The 26,625-nt window shown below is 42.9% G+C and overlaps 1 protein-coding gene across 1 annotated transcript in view; it reads left to right on the top strand.

Annotated features, from left to right (window-relative positions):
• Positions 1-26,625, top strand: part of gpc5a (glypican 5a) — a 159,343-nt gene that overhangs the window by 28,261 nt on the left and 104,457 nt on the right. The window contains exons 3-6 of the mRNA XM_086289790.1: positions 3,604-4,064; positions 4,161-4,394; positions 5,032-5,165; positions 5,322-5,447. Coding sequence (XP_086145916.1) covers positions 3,604-4,064; positions 4,161-4,394; positions 5,032-5,165; positions 5,322-5,447 — 955 coding nt within the window. The remainder of the gene's footprint in view (positions 1-3,603; positions 4,065-4,160; positions 4,395-5,031; positions 5,166-5,321; positions 5,448-26,625) is intronic.

Genomic DNA, 26,625 nt, shown 5'->3' with positions numbered 1-26,625 from the left:
AACAGCAATTATGGAAGAAATGAGGGAAATGGGATCAAATTTAAAAGCCTTTTAGACATGGAGAAAGGCTCAGCTACGTAGGAATTCAACTGAGGGGCTTTTGTGATATAATAGCCAATATATCTGGATGATAGCTGCGGACCTTCGAGCTTTCAAACATGAAATGTTCATATATCAGTTTATTTACCATGCGAGCAGGCGAGGGAGGCATCTGTGCAGTTTGATGGGTGGCATGCTGTAATGGCTTGTAGTGCCTCCAAATGACGCACATGATACATTGAAAACTACACTTTTTTGTTTTACATTAGCTAACTTTTTTTTCCCCGTTCTTTTCCATTTGGCAGAATTTCACTCAAACTCTCATTCCCCAATTTTACATTTGAAGTTTATATATCGATGCAGTCTTTCACCCGAGCGTAAGCATTTGGCTACCCTTTCAGTAGCCCTGCGCCAGTCTGTCGCAGGGCTAACACACAAGGACAGACAACCATTCATACTCACATTCACTCGCACATTCACACCTAGTGGCAATTTGGATTATCCAATTAACCTATCCCCACAAGCTGCATGTCTTTGGGCGGTGGGAGGAAGCCGGAGTACCCGGAGGGAACCCACGCAAACACGGGGAGAACATGCAAACTCTGCACAGAAAGACCCCGGCCTGATGGTGGAATTGAACTCAGGACCTTCTTGCTGTGCGACAACAGTGCTAACCACCGTGCCACCGTGCTGCTTTTTATCTCTCACGTAATATTTTCCATAGCTGGTCAAACAAAGTTTTTTGCCCGTCTTACTTTTGCTGTGTGGTTGTGAGGCAGCATTTACACGTATATCAAGCTGCTGTAGTTACTTAAGAAGAGCAGACATTCATTAAAAGTCACTCCACAGTGATTTCAATCATGCTGCTTCAGCATCTCCTCCTCCCATCACCAGAAATGCAAACATGACTGGGAGGGTCACTGACAGCCAGAATACACACGGGCAGGACGGGCACGTTGTCTCATCCTCGGCTTTGTTTTTAACAGACAGAAACAAACCCTCTAAAGTTTCTATTAAAATGCTTTTATATGAAAATAGGCAATTAGAACATTTAAAGAAATATCATCCACACTGCACATCTATTAGTGCATTTTTATTTAGGCAGGATGGAAATAAAAGATTTGCAGCTCCACTGCAGAATACCGCATGTTTTGAATCGCCTGTGGGTTGGAGGATTTGACCTTTCATTAACCTAACCAACTATTGTGTTGTTATTTGCTTACTCATTTATCAGCTGTGCTGGGCCACGCAGCATCAACACTAACAACATGGCTGAAGGGTGTTTCCCGCTGTCTTCTTTACTTCTTACATTTTCATTTACCTACAGTTACAAATGCCGTTCGATTTGCAGATGGCTGATATTGGCTTGCTTATGTGTTGGTAAGGCTCTAATTTTGCCTTAAACTAACCAAACAGCGGACATGAAAAGTCTAAAATGAAACTCCAGTTTTGTAAGATAGCCAGCTGGTTGCTGTCTTTGTCGTCCTGGGATTTTGCTTGTGGATTTCTCTCTTGCTCTGAAGCAGATGTGAGTGTTGACGGTTGAACCTCGATCTGCCACCAAGTCAAACCTTTTGCCCTCCTTTATTGATGAAACCATCGATCTCAGCAGTTTTAAACAGGCCCAAATATTAAAAGATGTACCTTCTTTTCATCCTCCGCATCACTTTCCTTCCATCTTTCCAGTTTTTCGCTCTCCTTATTATTTCTGTCCTCAGGCTTACCCAGAAGCCTGGCCGTCGGACAAGGGCTTCATGTGAGAGGCTCTGCTTCCCACTCACCATCTTCAATGAAAAATAACATGTCAGGCAGCTTTTGTGTCAGTGCTGTGAACTAGCAGAATTTGTGATCAGCTTTATTATTCAAGCCTTTTAAGTTCGCTTTAATGTACCTATGATGAGAGATTTCAGGGAACAGAGGGAGAAGAAAGCAGCGAGAGAGATAAAACAGACAAATTTGTTTACTCCACAGATATTCATTACGTGCTTTGACAGGTGGGATTCATTAACTCCATAATCTAACGTGGTAAACCCCCCCTCCCCGAAGCATGCACTATAATCCCCGTGGGACCCTTCATAACTCTGCCTGCTCTGCCTCACACACCTGAGGCAGTAAAAATCTCAAACTGTACTCTGTGAGCACATATTTCTTTCCGTTTCTCTGACGGTCTGCATGCGTGTCTGTTTCACACACACACACACACACACACACACACACACACACACACACACACACACATGCATGCACAAACACACCTTACACTCCAACAGCTGCTGCTCTTGTCTGTGCCGTTTTTGTGTGTCTTTTTTACACGCTCTCTCCCTGTTTTTCATGTTGCTCTCTGACCAGAGCACTTGCTGTGTAGGAGGCGCGGCTTTCTTTTTCTCATTCACACACAAACACACATCTTTGAGTCTCGAGATCACAGAAGGCCTGTGATCACGCTCTTTTCCTAGTGCTGCCTCTTGAGATGGTGCGCCTGTAGGCATGCCAGATCCCTCTCTGTCCGCCCTGCAGTCGCCCTCACCAGGGGGGCCTTCGGTCAATCTTTCTGCATCGGTGCGTATTATGCAGCATTGGACAGTCTAAGCTCACTCTCAGACTCTTGGCCCCCCCCTCTAGGTAGCTCCAGGCGTTCGCCCTTACTTTTGCCTCACAACTCATGACAAGCACATGATGTGAGAAAGGCCGTGGCTCAGGTATAAGCCGAGACAAAGGGATAAAGGCCAGCTTACTGCCCTTGTGAACCATGCCCTATTGTGCTAGGATTATTCCGTCTTGTAGGGAAAACGCAGAGGCGTTCTCACATCATGTTCAGGAAATCTTACGCTCACGTGCGACTTTTTACGTGTTCAGCCAGGAAAGAAGAAACAAAGAGTCAAACATGGTTTTAATTGGTCTTGGAATATACGTGCCTTTTGTGTGCAAGTTGGATAGATGCAATTTCCTTTTTCACAGAGGAATTGAATTAAATGAATTGAATCGCTTCACTGGTTAAACACTGCGTATGTACGGAAGCTCCACTCACATTATGTATCACAGCAGTCCCCACTTCAGTGTGTTCCAGTCTCTTTCTTTGCCATTTTTCTTTGTCAGCTCAACTTTTGATTAGAGAACAAATTGCTTCCCTGCACGTACTCCCCTCGCTCTTTCTGGAAAGACGCGGGGAGCTGCAGCCCCTGCTGGGAGCCCTAGAGACTCGTCTTCCTTTCTGTTTCTCTTGATTTGGTATTAATGGAAGCAGAAGTTCTATAAGAGTATTGTACTGTGTATGTAGCTCTGTTCATGCCAGAGCAGTTTTAGCCATTATTAGAAGCTCTGTTGGAGGATTTTTAGGCTTTTCCTTTTGAATATCCTGCTCTTGTTGGCTTTAACCCTTTTCTATATATTTGACATCCTCTTTAATGATGAGTTCTGACACCTCAGTATATGTCAATAAAGGCGTGATGATGACTGTTACATAGCAGGTATCTTTCACATCTTTTACTCCTAGTGTAGAGTTCAAATTAAAGGTGCTGAAATATGAAGTTTTGAATTTTTTCTTTCTCCTGTTGTCTATCTCAGAGTCCTTCGAGGCCTTGTTGTGGCAGGCGGAGAATTACACCACCACCCTCTTCCAGGATTTGTACCACAGCATGGCTGATCAGGCTGCGGGTCCCGTGCGGGAACTCTTCACTGACATCAGCCTCTTCCTGCTGGGCTCTGAGTTCAGCGTCGATGAGTTAGTGCAGCGCTTCTTTGACGCGCTCTTCCCTCTGGTCTACGATCACCTCATCAGCCCGAGCCTCAGCGGCGTATCGCTGGGCCACGCCGAGTGCGTGAGGTCATTAAGCCGCAGCGTCAGACCGTTTGGCGGAGTGCCCGGTCACCTGGCCGATCAGATTGCTCGCTCCGGGGTCTCTGGGAAGCTTCTTCTTCAGGCGCTGCACCTGGGAATCGAAGTCATCAATACCACGGACCACTTACAGCTAAGCCGCGAGTGCAGACGGGCCCTGCTTAAGATGCACTACTGCCCTCATTGCCAGGTACGGATGGACCTCTCTGAAGCAAGCGTATCGATCTGAATTAATGAAACTTCTTTTATCGTCAGCACTGATCGCTCTGTAATTTTTGCTCCACAGGGCTTAACCCAGTCCAAGCCCTGCATGGGCTACTGCATCAACGTGATGCGAGGGTGTTTGGCGAGCATGGCAGAGATTGACATCCACTGGAGGGAGTTTGTACGCTCGCTGGAGGGCCTGTCAGCAAGGATGCATGGACCTCAGGATTTGGAGCAAGTGCTTCTGGGAATTCACAGGCTCGTTCGTGATGCTGTCAGGCATGCTCAGGAAAATGGACCGCGGCTCTCGGCACAGGTTTAGATCATGACGAATGATTTAATGTTGTTTGAGATGAGTAGAGTTCAAACTGTGCTGAGGTTCTGCAGGAGGTAAAACTGGTGTCCACTGTAGATCTGTTAATGTCTGAGATTAAGAGGAGATTAATAAGGAATTTGAAAAAGTCTTGAAGGTATTATTTAGGTTTAATAGGATAAATTACCTTTAATAAATTAAATAACTCCTCACAGGTACATCAGTGTTTGTTTGGTCAGAAATTGCAAATCCTTCAATATTATGAGAACATCTTTAGAGGCACTTTTTTTCTTTTGACGTGTAGCTCAATTCAGGCAGCTTTTGCTGGGAACTGGAAGCCCCGGGGTGCTTGCTTCTGAGCACATCAACTTTGCAGAACTAATTGAGGCACCACAGCTCCATCTAGTGGTCAACTAAAGCTGCTGCTGCTCAACAACCCTGCACATACAGTAGATTCAAAAATTGGACATGATAGGCTTGGCTGCACTAATGGCTTCAGTATAAACATGTGCCACTCACCTCTATAAATTAAGGCCAATTTGTTATGCGCCAGAACAGTTTAACGAGCGAATTCTTTAAATGCTTGTTTCTCCCTCAGTGTTTAGAGTGTTTAATTTCTGTCTGTTTCATCGGGTTATAGGTTTACAAACTGTGCGGCCCACCAAGCAGGAAGCCTGCTCAGTCGGTCAGCATCCAGCACAGCAGCAGCAGAGAATCCATCCCTCTTAAAGCGTCTGTCAGAGCGCCGGGAGGCTCACTCGCTAACAGGAGAAAGTAAGTGGGAGGAAGATGTCAGATATGTGGAGAAATGGTGCCATTCTACTTCTTCTTCGTCTTTTTTAAATGGTTTTTATGCACAATTAAAATGCACAACGCTTTATTGAACAAGTTAATTAGCTGCGCACTTCCATGTGGCTGCTGCTTTTGCAGGGATTTTCTAAGCAGTCTGCGTCTGTACCTCACTTACTACGGCGGCCTGGCTGATCAGCTGTGTGCGAGCGACCTCGCATCCAATGACGCGCTGTCCTGCTGGAACGGAACAGAAATCGTTAAAAGGTTTGTTTTAAAGATGTAAATGATGCATACAGACGGGGTGACACATTAGATAAGATGTTTTTTTTGTAAGCCTCTGAAATTAATTTAGAGGGATCAAGGGTGTTTTTGGAGAGATAATCATCAAAATTTGATGTGATATTCAGGTGTTTCTTTTAATTTGTCTCCCATCTGTAGTTTATTTAGCCAGCGGGCATGCTGTCAGAATCCGTCACTGATAATTTTATCGTTTAATTTCTGACATCATGCTGATGGAGACACGCCAACACTCAGTGATACAAAAGGATTCATCGAATTCATATTAGAAATGGTACTGCAGGTATTTTCAAATGCCTAAAAGATGCATGTGAATTGAAAAACAGTTTTGTTTTTGGTTGATAGGCTTACTTAAAGAAAACTGCTAACAGCAGTTTGGAAGGAAGTGACACTTTTTGATGTGATGTTTTAGCTTCACTCTGCAGATTCATGCACGTGCACGGTTTGACTCGAGGAGGCTGCTTTGACATTCGTCTGCTAGAAGTTTCTTTGCAATCTTCTTGCTAGTATGTTAGTCTCACCCAGCTGAGACCAACATACCTACATGCAGGCGCTATCTGTGATGTCTCAGCTAAACTTGAAGCCACACGTGCAATCTAACATGACACCCTGGGTGGAGAATTCTGCCTGCAAGGAAGACTAACTGTTAAATGAACTGACAAGAATAAAACAATAATGTAGTTCAAAGATTTGGTTGCTTTAAAAAAAAAACCCTTTAAGGTTGTCTTCTTGTGCATCTCTTTACTGCTCTCTTTAAATTTGTCCTTTTATGACTTTATGACACTTACAAGTCTGGATTTCAGCATGGACTTCAAACGTTTACAGAGACCAAACATTGATCTCTTTCAAACTGTCATATTTCAAACTTTCAAACTTTCATATGAACAGTTGTTCTCACTGATGACAGCTGGGCCTCTAGCTACAACACAGAGCCCAAACATTAGTCTACGGTTGAAGAATCTGCAGTGTCTGAGCCCAAAAGCGATCCACGAGTTCAGTGGCGGCTGTGGCTCAGGAGGTAGAGCGGGTCGCCCACCAACTGGAAGGTCGGTAGATCCCTGCAGTCTGCCTGTCACCGTATCTGAGTTTCCCCCGGTGTGAGTGTGTGTGTGCAAATGTTAGACCAAGCGCTGAGACACAGGAAAAAGTGCTTGTATGAATGTGTGTGTGATTGCTCAGTATACCCGTCCCTTTACTTGCTCTTCCAGAAACTTTCCCAAAATTCAGATTGAAGAGTCACTGTTTTGAGAGACTGGAGGGAATTTTGTGTGCATCAAAGAGGCTCGAGTGTAAAAGGACTGAAGCGGACTTTGAGGTAATGATTTGAAAATATCAGCTGTGGATGGAAAGATAAACTTATCTCCCCGATTGATTTAAATTTGCCCAAATAAGGTTCTTAAACTGTTTAAAACGACGGATGCAATATTGTTGAAACATGAAGTATAATCCCATTTTACATGAGGTCAAAGGTTTCCTTCTTTCCTGTCATGAATAGGCTGTTTGTGCACCATCTGACCCTGCTCGTATATATTGCCCCCTACAAACACCATGACACCACTGTAGAATTAATCTATTAGCTGTTACTGCCCGCACACATAGATCTTGGATATGAATGGTTGTGAGCTGGAGCAGACAACCTGGCCTCTTTCACGGTATCCGTCAGTGGCCTTGTCTCCATTACATCACAGCTCTCGATCTTACCCGTGCTGTCATCACTCAAGGACCCCTTCATATATTCTCAGTCTGCGGTTGTTCCTCTTAACTGTCAGCTGCTGTCAGGGCTGCTGAAACGACAGGTGGGCCTGTATTTCAAGCCACAGTGAGGTTGGAGTTGCCAGTTCAGGTTAGACGGTCTATTGTAAAGGATGACAGCTGTGTTGATATTGTTTCGCGGCGCCGTGTGAAGGTAAGAGGGAAGGAGCGGGGGAAAAGGACGTTCGCAGCAAACGGAGAGATTCAGAGTTCTTAAGAAAGTAGCTCAGTGCTGCTTATCAGAAGTGGCATTACTATGGAGACGGAGTATCAAGGTTAAGTTTCATTCTGCTGTCGACAATTTACCGTACTCTTTTCATCTTCTGCTATTTTTTGCCTTAACACCTCGGGTTTCCATCGCAATGGAGTGCAGCCATCTCTGAGAATAGAGATGTTTCTTAAGTGCCGGAGAAAGAGGCAGGCCAGCAGGCTGCAGCCTGTCTATCATGTCTGGCAGCAGCCGCTGGGAAATGCTTATGGTCTGTGGGCGTTCCTCTGCAGTTTAACCCTCCTTTCTTTCTTCCACTTTCACGCTAACACGTATTGATAGGGAGTCCTTCACCTCAGGTTCACTCACAGCTTCACTTCATTTTGATTTTGCCATTACTGCAAAAGCAGAAGGATTGAGAGACATTAAGAATCGGGGGAGACCGGGCTCCGAGGAGACTATCGAGCGAAGTCCCTGCAGCTTAGCAGCCTTCCTGCAGATCTGCAATCTTGTGCTGCTTTCTATTAGCCTAGAACCATAGATGAGTGGCTGGGAGTCAACACAAGCTGAGACAAAAGCAATAAATAACCTCCTGCCTACGGGTCATAACCCAACATCCACTGAGAGAGAGGGGAATAAAACTCACTGCTGGCTGGTGGCTGATTTACAGAAGCTTATCGAGGCCTCTGAGACCTTAAACGATTAGTGCAGTTGGTGCGCGTGTGTGTGTGTTCGTGTGCGCGTGTTACGTGTCTGAAACTGTACGTTGGATTGTGCACGGATGCCTTTTATAACAGCTCTTTGTGTGTGCTGGCACAGATTGTTTTATGGTCTTAAAGGAGGACTAAGGCAACCAAAGCTTTGTCGTTTTTAATAAAAAGGCTGAGCACAAAAAACATGACACAGGAGCCTGAGATTTAAGAGAGATTTAATGCATGTCCTCATCACGGTCCCTGGTAAACAAAGAGATAAAGAACAATCAGATAAGATCATAAAAGAAAAAACACAAGCCGCTTTTATCTCATGTCGATGACGTGGCCTTGCTTCAAGGGGGAATTAGTTCTCCCATTCTTTCTCTGTCTCCCGGTTTGTCGCTCATGCTGGGAGGGAAAGAAATCGCAAGAGGAATTAATCTGTGTTATAGATAATAAACAGATTTTTTCTCTTCTTCTTTTGGTGACAGCTAAGTTCACCTGTTATAACCCCACGGCGAGGCTCTGTGTGGAACAGAAGCAATGTGTTAGCCGTGGATGTGTAAATAAGATAAGATAAGATAAGATAAGATAAGATAACTCTTTATTGTCATTGCACAGTCATACATAGTACAGTAGTACAATGAAATTGGAAAAACTGTCCTACGTCGGCACTACATATAACACAACACGACACGATATGACACATCACAACGTAACAAACAACACAACACAGTATATTAACTTGGTATAAAAAAGAAGAATAAGTGTATGTGTATTGCACACTGTTATTATTGCACATTAATTATTATTGCACCTTGTTATAAATATAAATATTATTGTTATCGTTTTAAACATTGTTACCTCCCCCTAAAAAGTCCAGGGAGGTATCCAGTCAGGTCAGCTATTTACATTGATCAGGGCTATTGCCCTGTTGTAAAAGCTGTCCTTGAGTCTATTTGTTCGGGACCTCAGCAGCCTGAACCTCCTGCCAGACGGCAGCAGCTTAAACACCCGGTGTCCTGGGTGTGTGCAGTCCCGTAGGATGCTGCGTGCCCTCTTGAGACAGCGAGTGCTGTACAGGTCCTTCAGGGAGGGAAGAGGATGTCCAATGATTTTTTGGGCCATGTTGATGACCCTCTGGAGTGCCTTTCTGTGTGCTGTGGTGCAGCTGGAGAACCACACACCGATGCAATATGTCAGCACACTTTCAATGGAGCAGCGGTAGAAGATGGTCAGCAGCTCCTTCTTCAGGTCCATTTTTCTGAGGATTCTCAGAAAGTGGAGACGCTGTTGGGCCTTCTTTAAGACCGCAGAGGTGTTAGAGCTCCATTGGAGGTCTGTGTCTATGTGCACACCCAGAAACTTGAAACTGGAGACCCTTTCCACGCACTCCCCGTTGATGCTGACAGGCTGCAGCTCGGACTTCCTCCTTCTGAAGTCAACTACCAGTTCTTTTGTTTTGGTGGTATTGAGGTCCAGGTTGTTGTCTGCACACCAATCTGACAGCCTCTGAACTTCAGCTCTGTATGCAGTCTCATCTCCCCCTGAGATGAGCCCCACCACAGTGGTATCATCTGCAAACTTGATGACTGTGTTGTCTGGGTGGGAACTAACACAGTCATGTGTGTACAGAGTGTACAGTAGGGGACTCAGTACACAGCCTTGTGGAGAGCCGGTGTTGAGGCTGAGGGCTGAGGAAAGATGAGGCCCCACTCTAACTCTCTGTACACGATCTGAGAGGAAGTCTCTGATCCAGCGGCAGGTGGTGGAAGGAAGTCCAATTTCCAGCAGTTTATCTATTAGTCTGTCCGGGAGTATCGTATTGAAAGCAGAGCTAAAGTCAACAAAGAGCAGCCTGGTGTAACGGCCCTGCACTTCCAGGTGAGAGATGGTGGTGTGGAGCGTTGTAGCAATGGCATCTTCAGTTGATCTGTTAGCTCTGTATGCAAACTGGAGCGGGTCGAGTGTGGGTGGCAGGCAGGACATGATGTGACGTCGGACCAGTTTCTCAAAGCACTTCATTATAACAGGTGTTAGAGCAACTGGTCGGTAGTCGTTGAGGCTGCTAATGTTAGTACGCTTTGGCAGTGGGACAATTGTGGCTGACTTTAGGCACGGCGGGATGCAGGACTGGGACAGTGAAGTGTTGAAGATCTTAGTGAAGACCCCAGCCAGCTGGTCTGCACACTCTTTTAGGACCTTTGCGGTTACCCCATCTGGTCCGGTGGCCTTCCTGGGGTTCACTGCCCTCAGTGTGCGCCTCACCTCATATTCCTGCACTATGAGGCTTGGGCTGCTGCTGTCCGATGTTTTTGCTGCTGCTGCCTCTGGTCCCTTCACCTCAAATATGACAAGAATAAGAAAAACTTATTCAATTTACAATCCCTGCAGAGCAGTCAGCCTCGTAATTTGCTGCTTTGATCTGTAATAACATGTTCTCATGCAAGCTGTCTCTTAACTGGCGCTGAATGCTTTGTAGTCTTTATTGTCCAGGTTTAAAGCAGAATTTTGACCATTTTTCGGTCAGCTGCTGTTCAACCTCTTTAAATGTTAAGGTTTTATGCTTCAAGATATTATCATGACAAAAGTCCGGTCCTTAAAATGAGGTCATTACAACCTCAGATGAACTTGAACTGGATATATTATACTGTGTTGTTTTGTAAAAATTAAGCCCCAATGCAGAAGCAGCGTGTGAACATAATGCAAGAGTACAATGATTCCAACCACATCAGCAAATCTACAACAGGATCAGTTAAAGTAAAGAATCAGCGTGCTGCTGTGGTCAAAGTCTAGATCTCAATCTGATTTAAATGTTGAAGAGGAGAGCTGAGCCTCAATGCAAACCTGAACTTGAAGAGAATTTCAGAATTTCTTCATAACAATGTGAGAGACTGAAAACAGTTACTTCAGGTTGTTACTACAAAAGCTGGTTCTACAGGATCCTGAATCATGAGCTTTTCTCAGCTTCTGGATTTTGTAAATAGACGAATCCTTATGGAACACCCTCCACTCAGTTTGAGCACTAGTAGTGCTTTTTCATTCACGCACACACTTTCATACATTGCGTTTATCTAACATTTACATTAATTCGCACTCTGATGGGCACACTGGGGACAAATCTGGACTCAGCATCTTGTTCAAGGATACTTCGACACATGGACTGGTAGAAGGCCCGCTCTACCACCTGAGCCACAGCCACCTCTGAATAAAAAGAGCGTAGTATGTCATGTGTTGTTGTTCATCACAGCTTTAATGACCTAACATTAATATAGCCTGGATAATCTTTTAAAATGTCCTGATATGTAAAACCTCAGAGCCGACGGGGGTGTACTTTCTTTTACTGTGCCTGTATTTATAAGGCTCTTTTCTTTTCTTTTCTTTTCTTTTCTTTTCTTTCAAGTCCTGTTTTCAAGCACTAGTCCTCAGCTGGTGCTCTTTTACCTCCATTTATTTGAGGCAAATGTTAAGATATCTGCTGTTCCATTAACCACCGCAGAGGCAGTTTAAGGATTTTAAGTGGTTTCACAACCATGTAAAATGCAGAGTTTGAACTTATTAATGTTAATTTCAAAGCTGATCGTGGTCAGTACTGAGTACTCGTGTAATAAAGTAGTATTGACTGCTCAGTACTCATCAGCCTGTTGATTGGCATCATGGCTCAGGTGCTCCCATCGCTATGTAGTAAATACTTTCTTACAATTCCTACCAGCGGATGAAAACAACCAGCTGTTATACCAGTGCTAGAAAGCCTCAACAAGTACCAGAGTGTGATATTTTATTCATGATTACCTCCTCCGGTGTAGGCTCGCTTTAATTCCTCCCCACCTGCAGTCTTTCTCACTGCTGCCAACACACACCAGGTGTTTAGCTGCGTGTTTATATTTTCAAAGTGCTTTTTTCTAATTGAGTACAACATTTTTTTTATTTTTTTTTTGGTATTTTTACGGTAATAAGGCAACTGACCTTGCATGCTGTTGGAGTTTAACATGTAGTGATGAGTACAGCGGGATGAATGCCACAGTGTGTAACAAAAAGATGCTTGAAGACAGGCGGGCAGATTTCAGCGTGGCCTTTCATTTAATAGGGCACCTTTTATGCTGGAGTGGCTGTCTGAGTGCTAACCTTTGACCTTTGCCGTGTCTTTGCTGCCCGGTTAATCCTGAAGAGGTTAATCACATGGTAATAAGAGCCCTGGAGTTGTAGCCCTGGAGTCTTCAATGTGTGCTCTGTGAGCAGAGGAACCGACTGATTCTTTATGTGAAGGTCCTCGCTGCTCACTTCAGTTTTCCTCCTTTATCGTTTGCTTATAATTTTGGCTCATTTTCACATCTATTTCCCAACTAGATGTGAAGCTCAGGTGATTTTTGCCCTGGCTTAGATGAAATGACAGCATTCAAGCTCTGCTAATGGGAATCCACTGAAGAAGCATCAAGAGCTTAGTTTATCCCAGCCTGCTCAGGGAACGCAGCTCATTTGAGGATTGTCTCAGCCTCAGTGCAAAATTCCCATGAGGGGACAACATACGCCGAATATTAAAATATGGGAGCACTGTCCAACTTCTTCAGCAATGACTGCTGGTGACCCTTAATCCCATGCTGCATGTGTCTCTGAGCAATGCTTTTTTCCCTCCCTTTTATATCAGAATCAAAGTCGCGGTTATATCATAGAAATCACCAAGTGGAGCAAAATCTGATGGAATCATTTGATGTTTGTGTTAATCTCTAACATCTAACGAGCAGCCTCGCTGGAAACCTGCCGGCTGGTCTGCTGACTTAGCCTTTGGTGCCAGCGGCCAGGTTTCCAGGGGCTTCCTGTGCTCGCAGCAGATATCTGTGACTAAGACATCCTCTTACATTTGTTGTTTACAAAATCACCAAAATTAAAAAAACAGCTATTAAGCTATTTTTTATCACATCATGATTTTGAGACTTAATTTTTGGGAAATGCAATCTCTCCTTTCCTTCCACATGGACTGTATGATCAGTAGAACTTGGACTAAAGAAGTCAAATGGGAAACCAGAGAGCTCTGGGTACCCTTGACCTTTTCACCCCTCAGCTGTAAAAGGCTGATGGGGTATTGTTGTCACCCAGCCGGGTAGGTGGGGTGGAGACCCAAGTTTATTGATGTGTTAGCTCGAAAACAAGGCGATGTTGCAGGATTTTTGAAATTCATACCACGGGGGCATCTACTAAAAATCGCAAATGAATTTGAATCTCAGTTACCTCAACCTCAGGGTCAGAGGTCAAGTTTTCTGAAAATCTTGTGAATTCAATATCTCAAGAAGTACATCATCTAGGATTTCCATCTTGATGCTATAGGTGCAGCTACTTAAAAACTTGGCTGAGTTCAAATCCCAGTGACCTTGAGCTCAAGGTCAAAGGTCAGGTTTTCTGAAAATCTCAGGAACAAAATCACTCGGGAACAAGGTGATGTAGGATTTTGAAAGTCATAACACAGGTGCACCTGCTTAAGATCTCAGAAGACATTGAATTCCCAGGTCAAAGATCAATCAGCTAAATTTTCAAAGTTATACCATAGGCCCATCTACTAGGAGGTATTGTTTTATTATATTTTTTATTATAATTATACCCTAATGTTATCGAGATGCACTTAGAGAATCCACTTTTCACCATCTCTGACAAGCTACTTTCCAAAGTCTCAGTTAACTTAATTTAAATGTCTTTTATTAAAAGTTTTGAAACTGTTTTCCCTCATAAGTTCAGTACCAACTAAACTGTCTAAATATTTTGCTGTATAGCCTAGAAAACATGAAATGCTTCTCTATTGCTGCTTCAGGGTTGTGTCTGCTTTAGATGGCTTTGATCAATCGTGTGAATCAATTTCAAGAAAAAAAAAGAAAGCTGCAACTTCTGCCCATTTCCTCATGTTGTGTTTTGATAAAGTCGCAAGAGTAAATACTTGCAACTGTTATTTATTTTGCATAAAACAGGTCTGTGTCGAGCCCTCCAACAAAACACAAGATTTGAAAATAATTACCTTATGCCAAAGTCATTCTACATGTGCATGTATTAAAGAGCTCTCCAGCTGTGCAGCCTCAAATAAACATGATACCACAGCTGGCTCTTTGTTCAGTGCACACACTACGCCCGCTCTTCATCCATTAATAAACCTGCCGGCGAAGCAGTCGTGTCACATTCAGCTGTCACCACAGTTGTAAATCCAAACCTTTCAGCTTCAGGCCTGCTTTTTTTTTTTTTTAAAGGTAGTTCTGCCTCGCTTTGGCCAGTAGGTGGAGCTCCCACTTTGGGTTCCAGACCCATGCCAAAGAAAAGACCATGCCAGGTTGCTGATCACTCCTCTGCTCCTCAGTTCTGATGATGTATGCCGTAGAACAGCGGTTTTTATCCATGTTGTCCCTGACAGTGACAGACAGAAAACAAAATTTAAATGATAAACAGACACGCTGCAGAACATCGAGTCTCAGCGCCTCCTCCGTTCGTTTGCAGCGATGGACTGACCTAATTTTGAAGAGGAAGGAATAACCTTTTAAACATGCGCTGTCAAATATATTATGCATAGCTGTCCTCTTAGTCACTTTCATGCAAGTAAGAGAACTGCTTCCCTTCAAACCTTGGATTAAAAAACAAAAAACCCCAAACATCCTGACTCACCAGTACCTCAGAAGCTACCAACAGACTGTGAAGCTGTATTAGTGTCTTGTGTTAGGCTCAAATTTAGCAACAAACATGAATTCACATCTTACCCATCTTTCCCAAAGTTAAAACACGGGAGAAGGACGGAGATGGGCGGGCTTGATTGGACGGTTTTGATTAGGGCAGAGAGGGAGAGTGGGAGAAAGCTGAGAAGCAGAGGAAGAGGAGAGGGGACGTTCTTGAAAAGCTCCTCTGTGCGACAGCTGGCTGCTGCAGATAACCACAAAACCACTGGAGCACTTGAGGTCTGGGTGCTGCATGGCTAGAGTTCCACTCCAACATGACCTTATATCCTGCCTGGGTTTAGACGCGGGGGCTCGGTCAGAGTACCACATCCTGACGATTATCCCAAGTGACAGAATCAAGAACTCTGTCTGGCTGCCTAAATTGAGTTCATAAGTCCCTCTTGTATCCTTGTGAGTGTGTGTGTGTCTGCTTTACCCTCCCTGTTCTCGAATTATGCATGATTGCTCTGAACAGATAAATTTTTCAATCCAGCCTCCTGGAAAAGAGATTTCATTTATTTGTGCTCAGATATTATCAGTGATGTTGCTACAGTAACTGCCAGTGAGACCACCGCGCCAAAGAAACTGTAAATTTATAGTTGACTGGCGGCAGGTGGCGCATGTTGTATGTGCGCGCGTGTTTGCGTGTCCCTTTCATTTTTCAGCAACTCTGCTCCCATTTGCCTCTCATGCACTGATTCCCCCCTCCCCTGCCACCAGACGTTGGACGCCTGCCTCCAGCATCTGGAGCAGATTGCGGCCCTGCAGCATGCCAGGTAGCAGGACATTAACAGCCAAGGCCTCATTGTCCACTGATGAGCTGTCAGAGCGCATACCCTCAACCCTCGCGCGATCTCTCGGCCTCCTCCGCCCACCGTCGAGCAAACGCAGAGTCGGTCCCCGTGGAGCGCTCTTCCTCTTTAGCTCAGGTATAAATCACAGGCCGCTGAAAAACAGGGAACATAGAGTTGGTAGGAAAAAAAAGTGAAGTTAATGCTCGTAAAACAGGAGCAGCGGTGAGAGAAGCCCTGCCTTTGATCTATTTGTTTAGTCGTAAAAGAATGTTATAAAGAGCTGGAGAGGCTGACGGAGAAGTCCTGCCTCGTGATTTAATCGCAAGGACACAGCAATATTGTTTTGATAACAAAAGCTGTTATCACAGCTCATAGCGGGGAATAGTTGTGAAAATCAGACCAGTAAACAATTTAATAGAGCTATTTCAGCAGTGGACATTGACAATAAACCTCCCGATATTTCTGTGTTTGTTTCATGTGCAGAGAGCTGTGTGTGTTTTTTATTCTGTCACTGAGATGGTCGTATTGTCGATTGAATGCATGACAAAAAAGCCTAATGGTGAGTTCGGCACTTTCAGCAGTGGCTCTGAGCATGTCTGCACAAGAATTAGACGTGTTTGCTGCCTTATCACGGGGGCCTCGTTTCATATTTACTTCATGGCGGTTCGTGGACGATGTCCATGTTGAGTTTCTGCTCCAGAAGAGACTTAATTTTCTCTCTCGCAGGGTTGTGGCTGGAAACAAAAGACTCTCATATCTCTGTATCATTGTCTTGGTTTATCTCTGGGCTGCAGGCTTTTGACGGTGCATGTGCTACCTTCTGTTCCTTTGATTTCCTTCTCATTTGTTAACTAAACATGCATCCCATTTACTGCCACAAAGTGAAAAATGTAGTAGTCATTAAGTATTCATTACCTGTGCAATTTGTTTCTTCTTTATGCTCTTTTAGCTGGGAGAATATTCTGACTGCGTGGGTCGCTCTCATTTGCAATATTGACATTTTTAGAATGGAGCCCTTTTTTTTCTCCCCCCATTATTTTATTTATTTATTTTTTCAAAGTTACAGTCAGTAATTTAGCCTCATATCTTTCAGGTATTCTTCAAAAGGCAAATCCAGCTGTATCATTTCCTTATCATAGAAGTAAAAAAATAAATAAAATAACAGCAGGGCAGTCTTTGGAGGTCCTTTTTCTGCCTTTATCAGGGAGCTTGTGCCCACAGAAGACTCAGCACCTCTTTATAAGCGGAAACCTCCCTCTTAGCTCCTGACCTAAGCTGAAAGCTGGGTGTGAATACGCTCTCATTAATCTCACCTCCTGCAGTAAAAGGTCTGAGTCTGGAGGCTACCTGAAAATTAATCTAAATAGCTCTTTCATTTCTCTGACGTAAACACAAATGTCTCCAGCAACAATGTGGCACACTGCGGGATGCCCTGAGACCAGACTTTGCTCTCTTATCATCGTCCCTGTAATGTTGTCCTGCAGTTTCTATGGAAACCAAGCCCGGCCTTATTAAAAAAAAAAAAAAAGTTTCACCTTCTCTGAGTCTGCCCTTTACCTGACAGCCAAGATAAACGAGCAGGGTCCTGGGAGGAAGGCAACACAAACATGCATCTCTGCTCAGTGGCCCGTGCTCATTGGCTCTCTGCTGGAAGCCCTTATTTACCTTAATGCTGGGAGGAGGTGAGAGTGGGGGAGGCTCGAGATGTAGTCTGTGCGTGTGTGTGCGAGTGTGTGTGTGCGTGCACGCACTCGCCTTGTGATTACTCACAATACCTCCCATCGACAACCTTGAACCACGCAGCAATGAAAAGAAGAAAAAGAAGCAAACAACTCTTTCTGGCCCCCATAATGCACACGGGCCCGATGATGTCACATGTCACCTTCAACTAATGAAGGTGATGATGGCATGCATGAGCGCCGCATACGTTCACCATCTGCTCGGTTCCACCACGCTGGAGCTGCTCCCCACAATGCTGCAGAGAGGAGTCGAGGCACGTCTGTACCACAGTGTCCCTCGACCGCCGCCTGCATCCAGATGACTCTGCTGCGAGTTTAATCATACCTTCACACCCCAAAGCTACAAAAGTGACAAGTCTCTGAGGCCACTTTTTTTAATATATCACCTGAACTGTCAGGAGGAGTCGGCTGATATGATAGTGGTCACCAGTGGAAAAATCCCTGCAACTTTTCAGTAAAGTCGCCTGCTAGTAGAGCTAATTGAATCGAATTAATATCGATGCATTAATCACCCTGGCTGCTTAATTGTTATGGATTGGTCAAAAGTTTTGTTTTCTGTTTTGTTTTTTAGTTGAGAAGCATGCCAAAAGTCAGGGGTCATGTGAAAGATATAAATTATGAAAATAAGTTGGAAATGATGCTCTGTCAGACAGATGAACCCCTGAAATGCACCATGAAAGGAGTGCATGTGTTTTAAATCATCCTCCCTGGAGTTTTATTTTATTTTTTTCCTAAACAAAGTCCTAAAGTTTTAAGGATTTATTTAATGAGAAGTGTTTTTAAAAGCAGTCCATTTCATGTAAAAAAATACCAGCATATTTGCTGGCGTGAAATGCATGTGAACTGTAACTGGATCTGATAAAGGAAGCTGCTTTGGGCTCGCTGCAGCAGGTAGCTCTGCATATTTGATCTGGCAGATTTTTATGCTGGATGCGTTTCCTGATGGAACCCCCCGAGGGATTTCTGTCTCCTCCCGGGATCTAACGGTGGATCTTTGGTTTGTTAAGAAGATGTGTAAACCGCTACACTATGTTGTCATAGCACGCAGTGGTTATTTTTATATGTCATACTCATTTAAACAAATATATTTACTTAAAAACAGTATAATAACACACTTCAGCTGAATTCAAAGAACTGATATGTGTGATGAAAAATTATTTAAATGATTAGATGAATATAGTAATTTTCCCTGTTGAGGAGTCTAATGAAATGAATCCATTGTTTTTCGGACAAAGACAATTTTTGTAGTTTTGCTTCCTTCAAATTAAATGATGAAGATGTGAATGTAGCTTTAATTTGAGACGTTTAAGACATTAACTGTTTAGCTGTGTCTGTGCAGAGTCCCCTGTTTTTACAGGTTCAAACTTAGGTGATTTTAGATGTAAGGATTGTTTTTTATACTTGGATGAGATTCATTTACAGTCAGTGCTTGAGGTCTGAGCCTGTGGACATCACCAAATGCTGTTTGCTTCTTTAAGAAGCAGCCTTTAACACAGATACCTCCTACTTGCTTGTGGGTCTCTGCGTTCAGGTTTGTGTTCAGTAACTGAAAGGCATGCTCTGCTGACTTGGCCATTGAAGAATTCCCCATTTCTTTAGCTCATGAAACTCTTGGCTCACTTTTGCAGTTTGCTTTGGGTCATTTTCCATTTGTACTATGAACCTCTAGCATTTCTAGCATTTGGCTGAATCTGAGCAGAAGGTAAAACCCTGTACCCTTCACAGTTCATCCTGCTGCTTCTAGCAGCGCTCACATCATCAATAAACACTAGTGACCAGGTTCCACTGATAGCTACACATGCTCATGACATAACGCTGCCTCCATGATGTTTGACAGGTAATGTGTTATGTTTCAGATCATGCTCTTCATACTTTATCCTTTCCATCGTTCTGGTACAAGTTCATTCAATTCAATTCAATTCAATTTTATTTATATAGCGCCAAATCACAACAAAAGTCGCCTCAAGGCGCTTCATAGATACCAAGTTCATCTTGGTTTCATCCATGCAAACTCTCTTTAAGATGTTTTCCGGAAAAGTCGAACTTGGCCTTTCTGTTCCTGAGTGTATCCAGTGTAACCTTTGTGTTTCTACTCTTGACCAGACCTTGACAATGATACCTGCCTCCTCGAGAGTGTTCTTGGCTTGGTTAGATGTTGTGAAGCTATTTTTCTTAACCGTGGAAATAGATTGTTAGGAGCTCTCTGGTTTGTCAGACTTGCCCTGACATCTCCTTGGGCCTCAGTTTTAAAATTATAGTGAAAGCTCTAAAATTCAGCACTTAATTTTTTTGTCATGAAATAAGAATGAACAAGTCTCGCTTTTCCACGAAACTGCTGTCAGTCAATTGCCTAAGTGCTTTTGAGCCCCTGAGAAAGGGGGACTGTACAAAACAGAGGGCTGTAATTTATAAAAACCTCTTGAATTAATTTTGAAAATCTGCACTTGGATCAAATCTTGATTGTTCAATTTAAAATTCTCTGTGGTTTTGTGCAGAGGTGAAACTACAAAAAAAAACATAAAATAAAGAATATTACAGATTTTGATTTGTGATACTCTGCTTCTGTTAGCAACCAAAAAAATAAAGAAATCAGTTCTGTTAGACTTTCTGTTAGATATGCTTTTTTAAATGTCACATATTTATCCTGTTTGTACACACAACATTAGAGCTGAAATATTTTTTTTCTTCTGTTAATCATTACTTAAATACATTCTTGATCAAAAGTGGCAAAAACATCGACAGCAAAAAAGATCATTTTGGGTTTTGCTTCTTTGATGCTCATGAAAGTCTCACGTAATGTGACTAATAACACATTTCAAAGTGACAAATTACAAATGACCGAGTCGTCTGTCTCTTTGGGAACACCAGTGCATGGTCACTCCAGCATTCCTTAAAACTGAAACGTCTGATCACGTGTTTTACAAACTGTTGCAGGAGATCTTTGCCTTCGTTTCTCTCCCTAACATTATTTTGTCAAAGTTAGAATCACCCCCTCTGTTAATTACACCGCAAAGACAAAGGCGTTTTGTTGTGGCCGCAGGTTATGAACGTTTTGATTGACAGGTGCTTGACTCCAGCTGCTGGGTGGAGTGTAAAAAGGTGAGTGTAGGTGACTGTAGATGATCTTTAGATAACATCAGATGGCCTTTGAGAGCAGCTGAAATCAGTCTCCATGGGGCTACTCTCCTGCTCTTGTCATGTCTTGACACTTTTTTCTTCCCGCCCTCTCTCCTTTCTATCTTCCCCTCCCTCTTTCTCTCTCTCTGTGTCTGCTGAGTGGAGTTTCTGCGAGTTGGCAGCCTGTATCTGATCCTGAGGTAATTTACTGGTAGCGATAAGGAAGTGGTGCGCACAGTCTTTCGTTATAGTCCTTTCTGACAAGGCAATCTGAAGCCCATCGAGGCTAAATTGGAGGAAAATTTCGACTCCATGTAGAAGGGAAACATGCAAGGTTATTATTATACAAATCTAGTAAACTGAGATTGAGTGGGCAAACAATCATCGGAGGCTGCTGGTTTAATTTTTTTAAGATGTGCTGATTTATTTGGATTTTGGTGTGGAAATAATAACAGATAATAGTTGCAGTGTGTAAAGTGAAGGGTACAGAGGTCTAATTTGTCATTTGTTAATGAGTTGGTGGAGGCGCTGACTTCAAATGAACGCTTATTTGCCCCGCTTGGATTGTCCACCTGATCCTGATGTGTTTTCGTTGTTGACTTTACAGCACATTTTGTGAGAAAGTCACAGAGACTTTGACTCGTTTGCCTTTGTGCATACAAGTTCGCTTTAGCTTATATGTGCATCTCACCTACAGCTGTGTGTGTGCTTTGTGTGCATTTTGTTGATTCCAGCAGTGTTCCCCTCCTCCCTCCCTCTCAGGCAGACAGGCCAGGCAGACCAGGGTCACTGCCTCAGGGGTATGTTAGAGAAATGCCTCTCTGCTGTGGGCGAGTAGAAATATGAAAGAGACCCTAAATCAAGACACAGAGCCCCATGAATCATGTCGTCGGCAGAGCTGAAGAAGAAGGATGAGACCATCTGTAGCAGCATATGAATGGCTAACTGACTCACAGTGCTGTTGACACAAGCTGAAGAAGTGTGAAGAGGTTGTGAAGATTAGCGCTGGTCCTCGCTGCATAGCCTGGAAACCTGCTTCAGTCAAAAATGAGCAAACCCAAATACGCTGCATGCTCCATTCGTCACTCTGACGTTTTACAGAATTGCACGGAGGGAACATTTTTTTGCGAGTTATAAAATAAGATGAATTCTTATCACAACACATCTATAACACCTGAACTCAAGCTGTGTGAATTGTTGGCTGGATTTTTTATTTTTTTTCTCCCGAAGTTTTTTTTTCTCCTGCTCTAACAGCTTTTTCAGTGTGTTGAGTGAGAGCTTGTAGATGCATAAGATGCTCCTTAAAATGATTTAGAAGGCCTGTTAACACCACAACTGTGCAACTGTTGAATGCCTTTTCTTTGACATATGAGTGTGTTTCTCAAATAATTCTTCAAGCTTTCTTCAGCTGAATTTTTGGTTGGTGAAACAGGTCAAAACTTCTCAGACATGCATGTTTGATGCTTGAATTTATAAATGATTTATGTGGCTATCACAGCAGGGCGAAACCTGATTTAAGGTTCTGAAGTTTAATTAATTAGTTAATTGAATAAATAATTGGGAGATTAATCAAGGTCGAAGCTTTGGTTTTCATTTAGTAAGCAAAAGGTCTGGTTTTATTGTCTGCAACATTCAATTTACAAGCTGATTGGTTTGTGGCTCTTAGAACTCCTTCAGTGCCCTCTTTTTCAAAAAAATATTGTTGTGGGAGTACACTCGCCATCTAGTTCATTACTTACACCTTCATAATACCAGTCTGGACCCTGTTTTAGCTTCAAAACTGCCTTAATTTGTTAGGGCACAGATTCAAAAAGGTGCTGTTAGGATTCCTCAGAGATTTTGCTCCATATTAACGTGACAGCATCACACAGATGCTCCAGATTTGTCGGCTGCACATCCATGATGAGAATCTCTTGTTCAACCACATCCCAAAGGTGCTTTATTGGATTGAGATCTGGTAGCTTTGGAGGCCATTTGAGTAAAGTGAACTGTGCAGCAACACTGAGACAGGCTGTGGTGTTTAAACAATCCCCAGTTGGAATTAAGGGGTACAAAAGTTTACTAATAAAATATCCCCCACACCATTACACTACCACCACCACTACCAGCAGCGTGAACTGCTGATAGAAGGCAGGATGGATCCGTGCTTTGTTCATGCATTTGAATGTTGCAGCAGAAATTGAAGCTCATCAGAGCAGGCAACATTTTTCCAGTCTTCCATTGTCCGATTCTAAGGAGTTTGAATTTTAGCCTCAGTTTTCTGTTCTTACCTGACAGCGCTGACTCCCAGTGTGATCTTCTCATGCAGTCTCCCATCTCCTTCAAGCGTTATACATGCAAATTATGCTCTTGCATAATTTGATTGATAGTTTGAGCCTCCTTCTGGCCCTTCTCCTCTGGCCTCTGCCACCAACACGGCTTTTTCACCCAGAGAACCGCTCTGGATATTTTCTCTTTTTCAGACCATTCTCTGTAAAAAATGTTTGTATTGGTAAATCCCAGCAGATCAGCAGTTTCTTAAATACTCAGATCTGCCTGCCTGGAACCAACAAGCATGCCATTCTGATGCTCAGCTTGAATTTCAGTTGTCTTGACCATCATGCCTAAATGCACTGACTTCCTGACGTGTGATTGGCTTATTATTTGTGTTAGGAGCAGTTGAACCAAATGAAGTGGCCAATGAGTGAAAACGTTCATATCCTCTGTGTTGTTCACCCTGTGCAGATGAATAAAGTTCTTCTGTTAACTGATGTTTGCTCATTTAAGTTATGATTGGCAGGCTGTGAGGATTAGGAAAGATTTTGAGCTGTGCAAACAACAGAGATTTGACTTGACAATTTTTCAAATTGACACATTTTGTCCGAGAAGTAATTCAGGAAACTAGCAGCTAAATGAGTAGATGGGGCATTAAGGTAAACATAACCATAAAATGACTTTAGACTGCATACTTCACTGATATCTAGTGGCTCTCTTCTGTTAACTTCAGCTGATTACTTAATCTCAAATGTGAAAAATACAGTTAAATTGAAATTTGTTCTTGGGGTCAAGCTTGTAAAATGGAAATGAATTGTCACTCTGAAGCAAATTACTTTGTCTGCCCGTATAAAATAACAGTGAATATGTTGTTTTGACATTTAAATTGCGCCGACACTATGCTGCCATAAAAGGACCTTGTGGCATCGATAAATTAGTCTGTTTGAGGAGCGATGGAATCGTAATGGCTTTGCCCAGCGGCGAGGGCACGTCGTTAAAGCACAGTAACACGACAGATGATAATCGCAAAACTTCACGGCCGACCCTAGGGCTTGTTATTTAAAAATTTCACCAACTGAATTAACCCATCAAACCATTGCCATGCAATCAAGGCTGAGGGCGTGCGGTGGTATTTGCAAAAGTGTAGGTGGTTTCAGACTCATAAACAGGAGCTGTTGTTAAATGATTTCTTTCTTCTAATGTATCTGAAAAGTTGCGATGGAGTGCAATGCACCAGCCTTCTTGGGTAAATTATGGTGATCTTTAGAGAGTTAAGTAGGCTGATTTGTACAAGGCTGACAGTGCGAAAGAATTATTTCTCCCCCCTCAAATCTATATTCAGCAAGGAAGCATATCATAGTTTGTGCTAATAAGGACCAGCCCAGTTTGCGCTCTTCAAATGAATAAACATGTAACTTTAATCTTTGCAAAACTGTGCGAGCACATCATCCAGAACCGCTGCGGCTGTTTGTTAATGTTTTGTTGAATATGCTAATTCTGAACTTGCCACAAAAGCCGCTGCATCGTTTTTCTTTTTTTCTTTTGCAGCTGTACTTGTTTGTTTCTGCATATCACTTCTCATCCCTCCTTAAAACAACAATTGCATTGTTTAAACCCTGTTTTTTTGTCAAAGACATTGAATACAGCTGTGAGCGCACCATGCGAAAGCTGTTTTGTTGAACATTTCCTTAATTACAAGTTAAATCGTAAGCTCCACCTGAGGGGAGAAACATATTGACTTATTTAGGATCAAGCAGAGAGACATTGAGAGATGGGCATAATCGTGATGGACGATGGGGGAGTACTGCAGTAGTCTTTAGAGCTCTACTGAGGGTAAGGGTTGGTTGTGTTAATCTCCTGCGACTGGCCACAAGAGTGTGGGGAGATACTGTGTGGAAACATAAACACAGATAAGCCTATTAGAGGAAGGAGAAGGGGAACTCTAAAACTGACAGTCTCTCTCGGGGAAGAGCACATGTAAGAAAAGCGGTACCACAGTATGGTGCCTCGCTTTGAGCTCTACACCAAACCAATCAGTCGACTTAAACATATGCAGTCTGATACAATAAATCCTGTTTCCCAGAGGTTATAAATCAGGGCTGTGTTGAGGCTGGGTAAACTGTGTCTTACTCGGTTGCGGCCATGATGGATGGACATGGAGTTAACCGTCTGAATCTAAAGAAGCAATCTCTATTCAGACCCAGCCTATCTGGTCTTTATTGTGGGTCAGTGGTCGGATTATAGCAGTAAAAGTGAAGGATGTCTAAATAATGCATAAATAAGGAGATTCTTGGAAACAAAGAGTCAAAGTGAATTGGGGTAAAAGCGTGAGCTTCCTGCAGCTTTACCAAAGAGTGAGTTTAGACTTCTAACCAAATGTAAACACAGAATCAGGGGTTTGCAGTAACTATTGTACTAACTTTCTCAGAGGTCTTTCTCTGAAGATGCTTAGTCTGATTTAATCATCAAACAGATTAATCTCACATTCTACTCAAATTACAACAGCAGAGCTGGAAAGTGCAAGGTTAACATGACCCACAGAGCAACAGTGACCACATTCATCAAACATGCACCAGGTTGATAGAGTGGAATTATGCTTTGGAAGTAGAGAGGTGTACTACGAAGCTAAATTAAAGGGTTAGAGAGCTACACCAAGCTTAAAGTCAGAGTTTTCTGTTACATGAAGGTTTCTCTCTTTTTTACCTGGCTCAATTATCATGGTAACTTTGCTGTACCTGTTTGGAAGAAAGTTATGTTCAGACTTTGGGTTTAAAATCATCTGGGAGTGCAGTGTTTTCACTGATTCTTTTATTTATTCAGATGATCAAAGATGGCTTATATGTAAAGTCGTTAAGATGCATATTAACTGTGTTGGAGGAAGCCTGAGGAGAAACACTGGGAGAACATGCAAACTCCGCACAGAAAGACCCCAGCCTGATGTTGGAATTGAACTCAGGACCTTCTTGCTGTGAGGTGTGGAGAAGTGGAGCCTGCTGCTTAATTTGTCTCAACACGGGAAACCTCACCCCGCCCGGACATGGAAAGGATCGACAGGTTGATAGCTCTTTCTCGATTCTGTGGGAGGTGCATGGCCGTTCTTAGTGTGTGGAGCAATTTGTCTGGTTAATTCCCATAACGAACGAGACTACGACATGCTAACTAGTAAAATAGGCCAGTTAACCCAGAATACATTTTTTTGTTACCACTTGGTTTGACAATTAATATTAATGATTTTGTGCAGTATTAATCTTTTCTTTTTTGCAACAGTGTTGCATTTAACCATTTTATTTTTTATGTTCTTCTTAGATTTCTATCACAATTTAACATCATCCTCTGAGAACATCGGAGAAGGGAACACTCACAGGGATCATTTTTTGTGAAACTGATAACTGCCGTTGTGATTCCTTTTATCTCAGACTGGGGTTTTAGGTTTTGTCAAGTTAGCTAGCAAATAGAAAGCCTGGCTGATCTGGCTGACCTTCCTTGAACTTCCTTCGCAGTATACACTTATGCTTTCAGTGTAGTTTTCAGTTCTGTTCATGTGGAAGCTCCTTTGTTTGCATTTGCTTATTCAGATTTCGATAGTTTTCTCCCTGTATACGTGTGTCAGTGTCACCAAAACTCCTGAAATTTTGGGTTGTTTATGTTAATTCTTGCAGCATGAGTGGTGATTTAATGGGTAATAGCTAGAGTTGTCTTAGTCGTCATGGAAAGATGTTTTTTTCTAGAAAAAGGAGCAAAGACTTTAATACTATAACAAGGAGAGGTGCTGTACTATAGTATATGTGTAAATCCACAGAGAGAGTTACAGAAATGTTGTTTATGAACTATTTGCGAGGCGGTTACACATATTCAGAAATTCCAGTGCTGAAAGTTTTCTAATGAAACTGAAAGGATGAGAAGAATA

Source organism: Aulonocara sp. 'chitande type north' Nkhata Bay, linkage group LG1, assembly GCF_057382095.1.
Source record: "Aulonocara sp. 'chitande type north' Nkhata Bay isolate Kocher_YH1m ecotype deep benthic linkage group LG1, A_spYH_male_GT1.1, whole genome shotgun sequence".
In the NCBI taxonomy this organism is placed as follows: domain Eukaryota; kingdom Metazoa; phylum Chordata; class Actinopteri; order Cichliformes; family Cichlidae; genus Aulonocara; species Aulonocara sp. 'chitande type north' Nkhata Bay.
The sequence above is the reverse complement of the archived record's forward strand: the minus strand, read 5'-3'. Positions and strand labels throughout refer to the sequence as shown.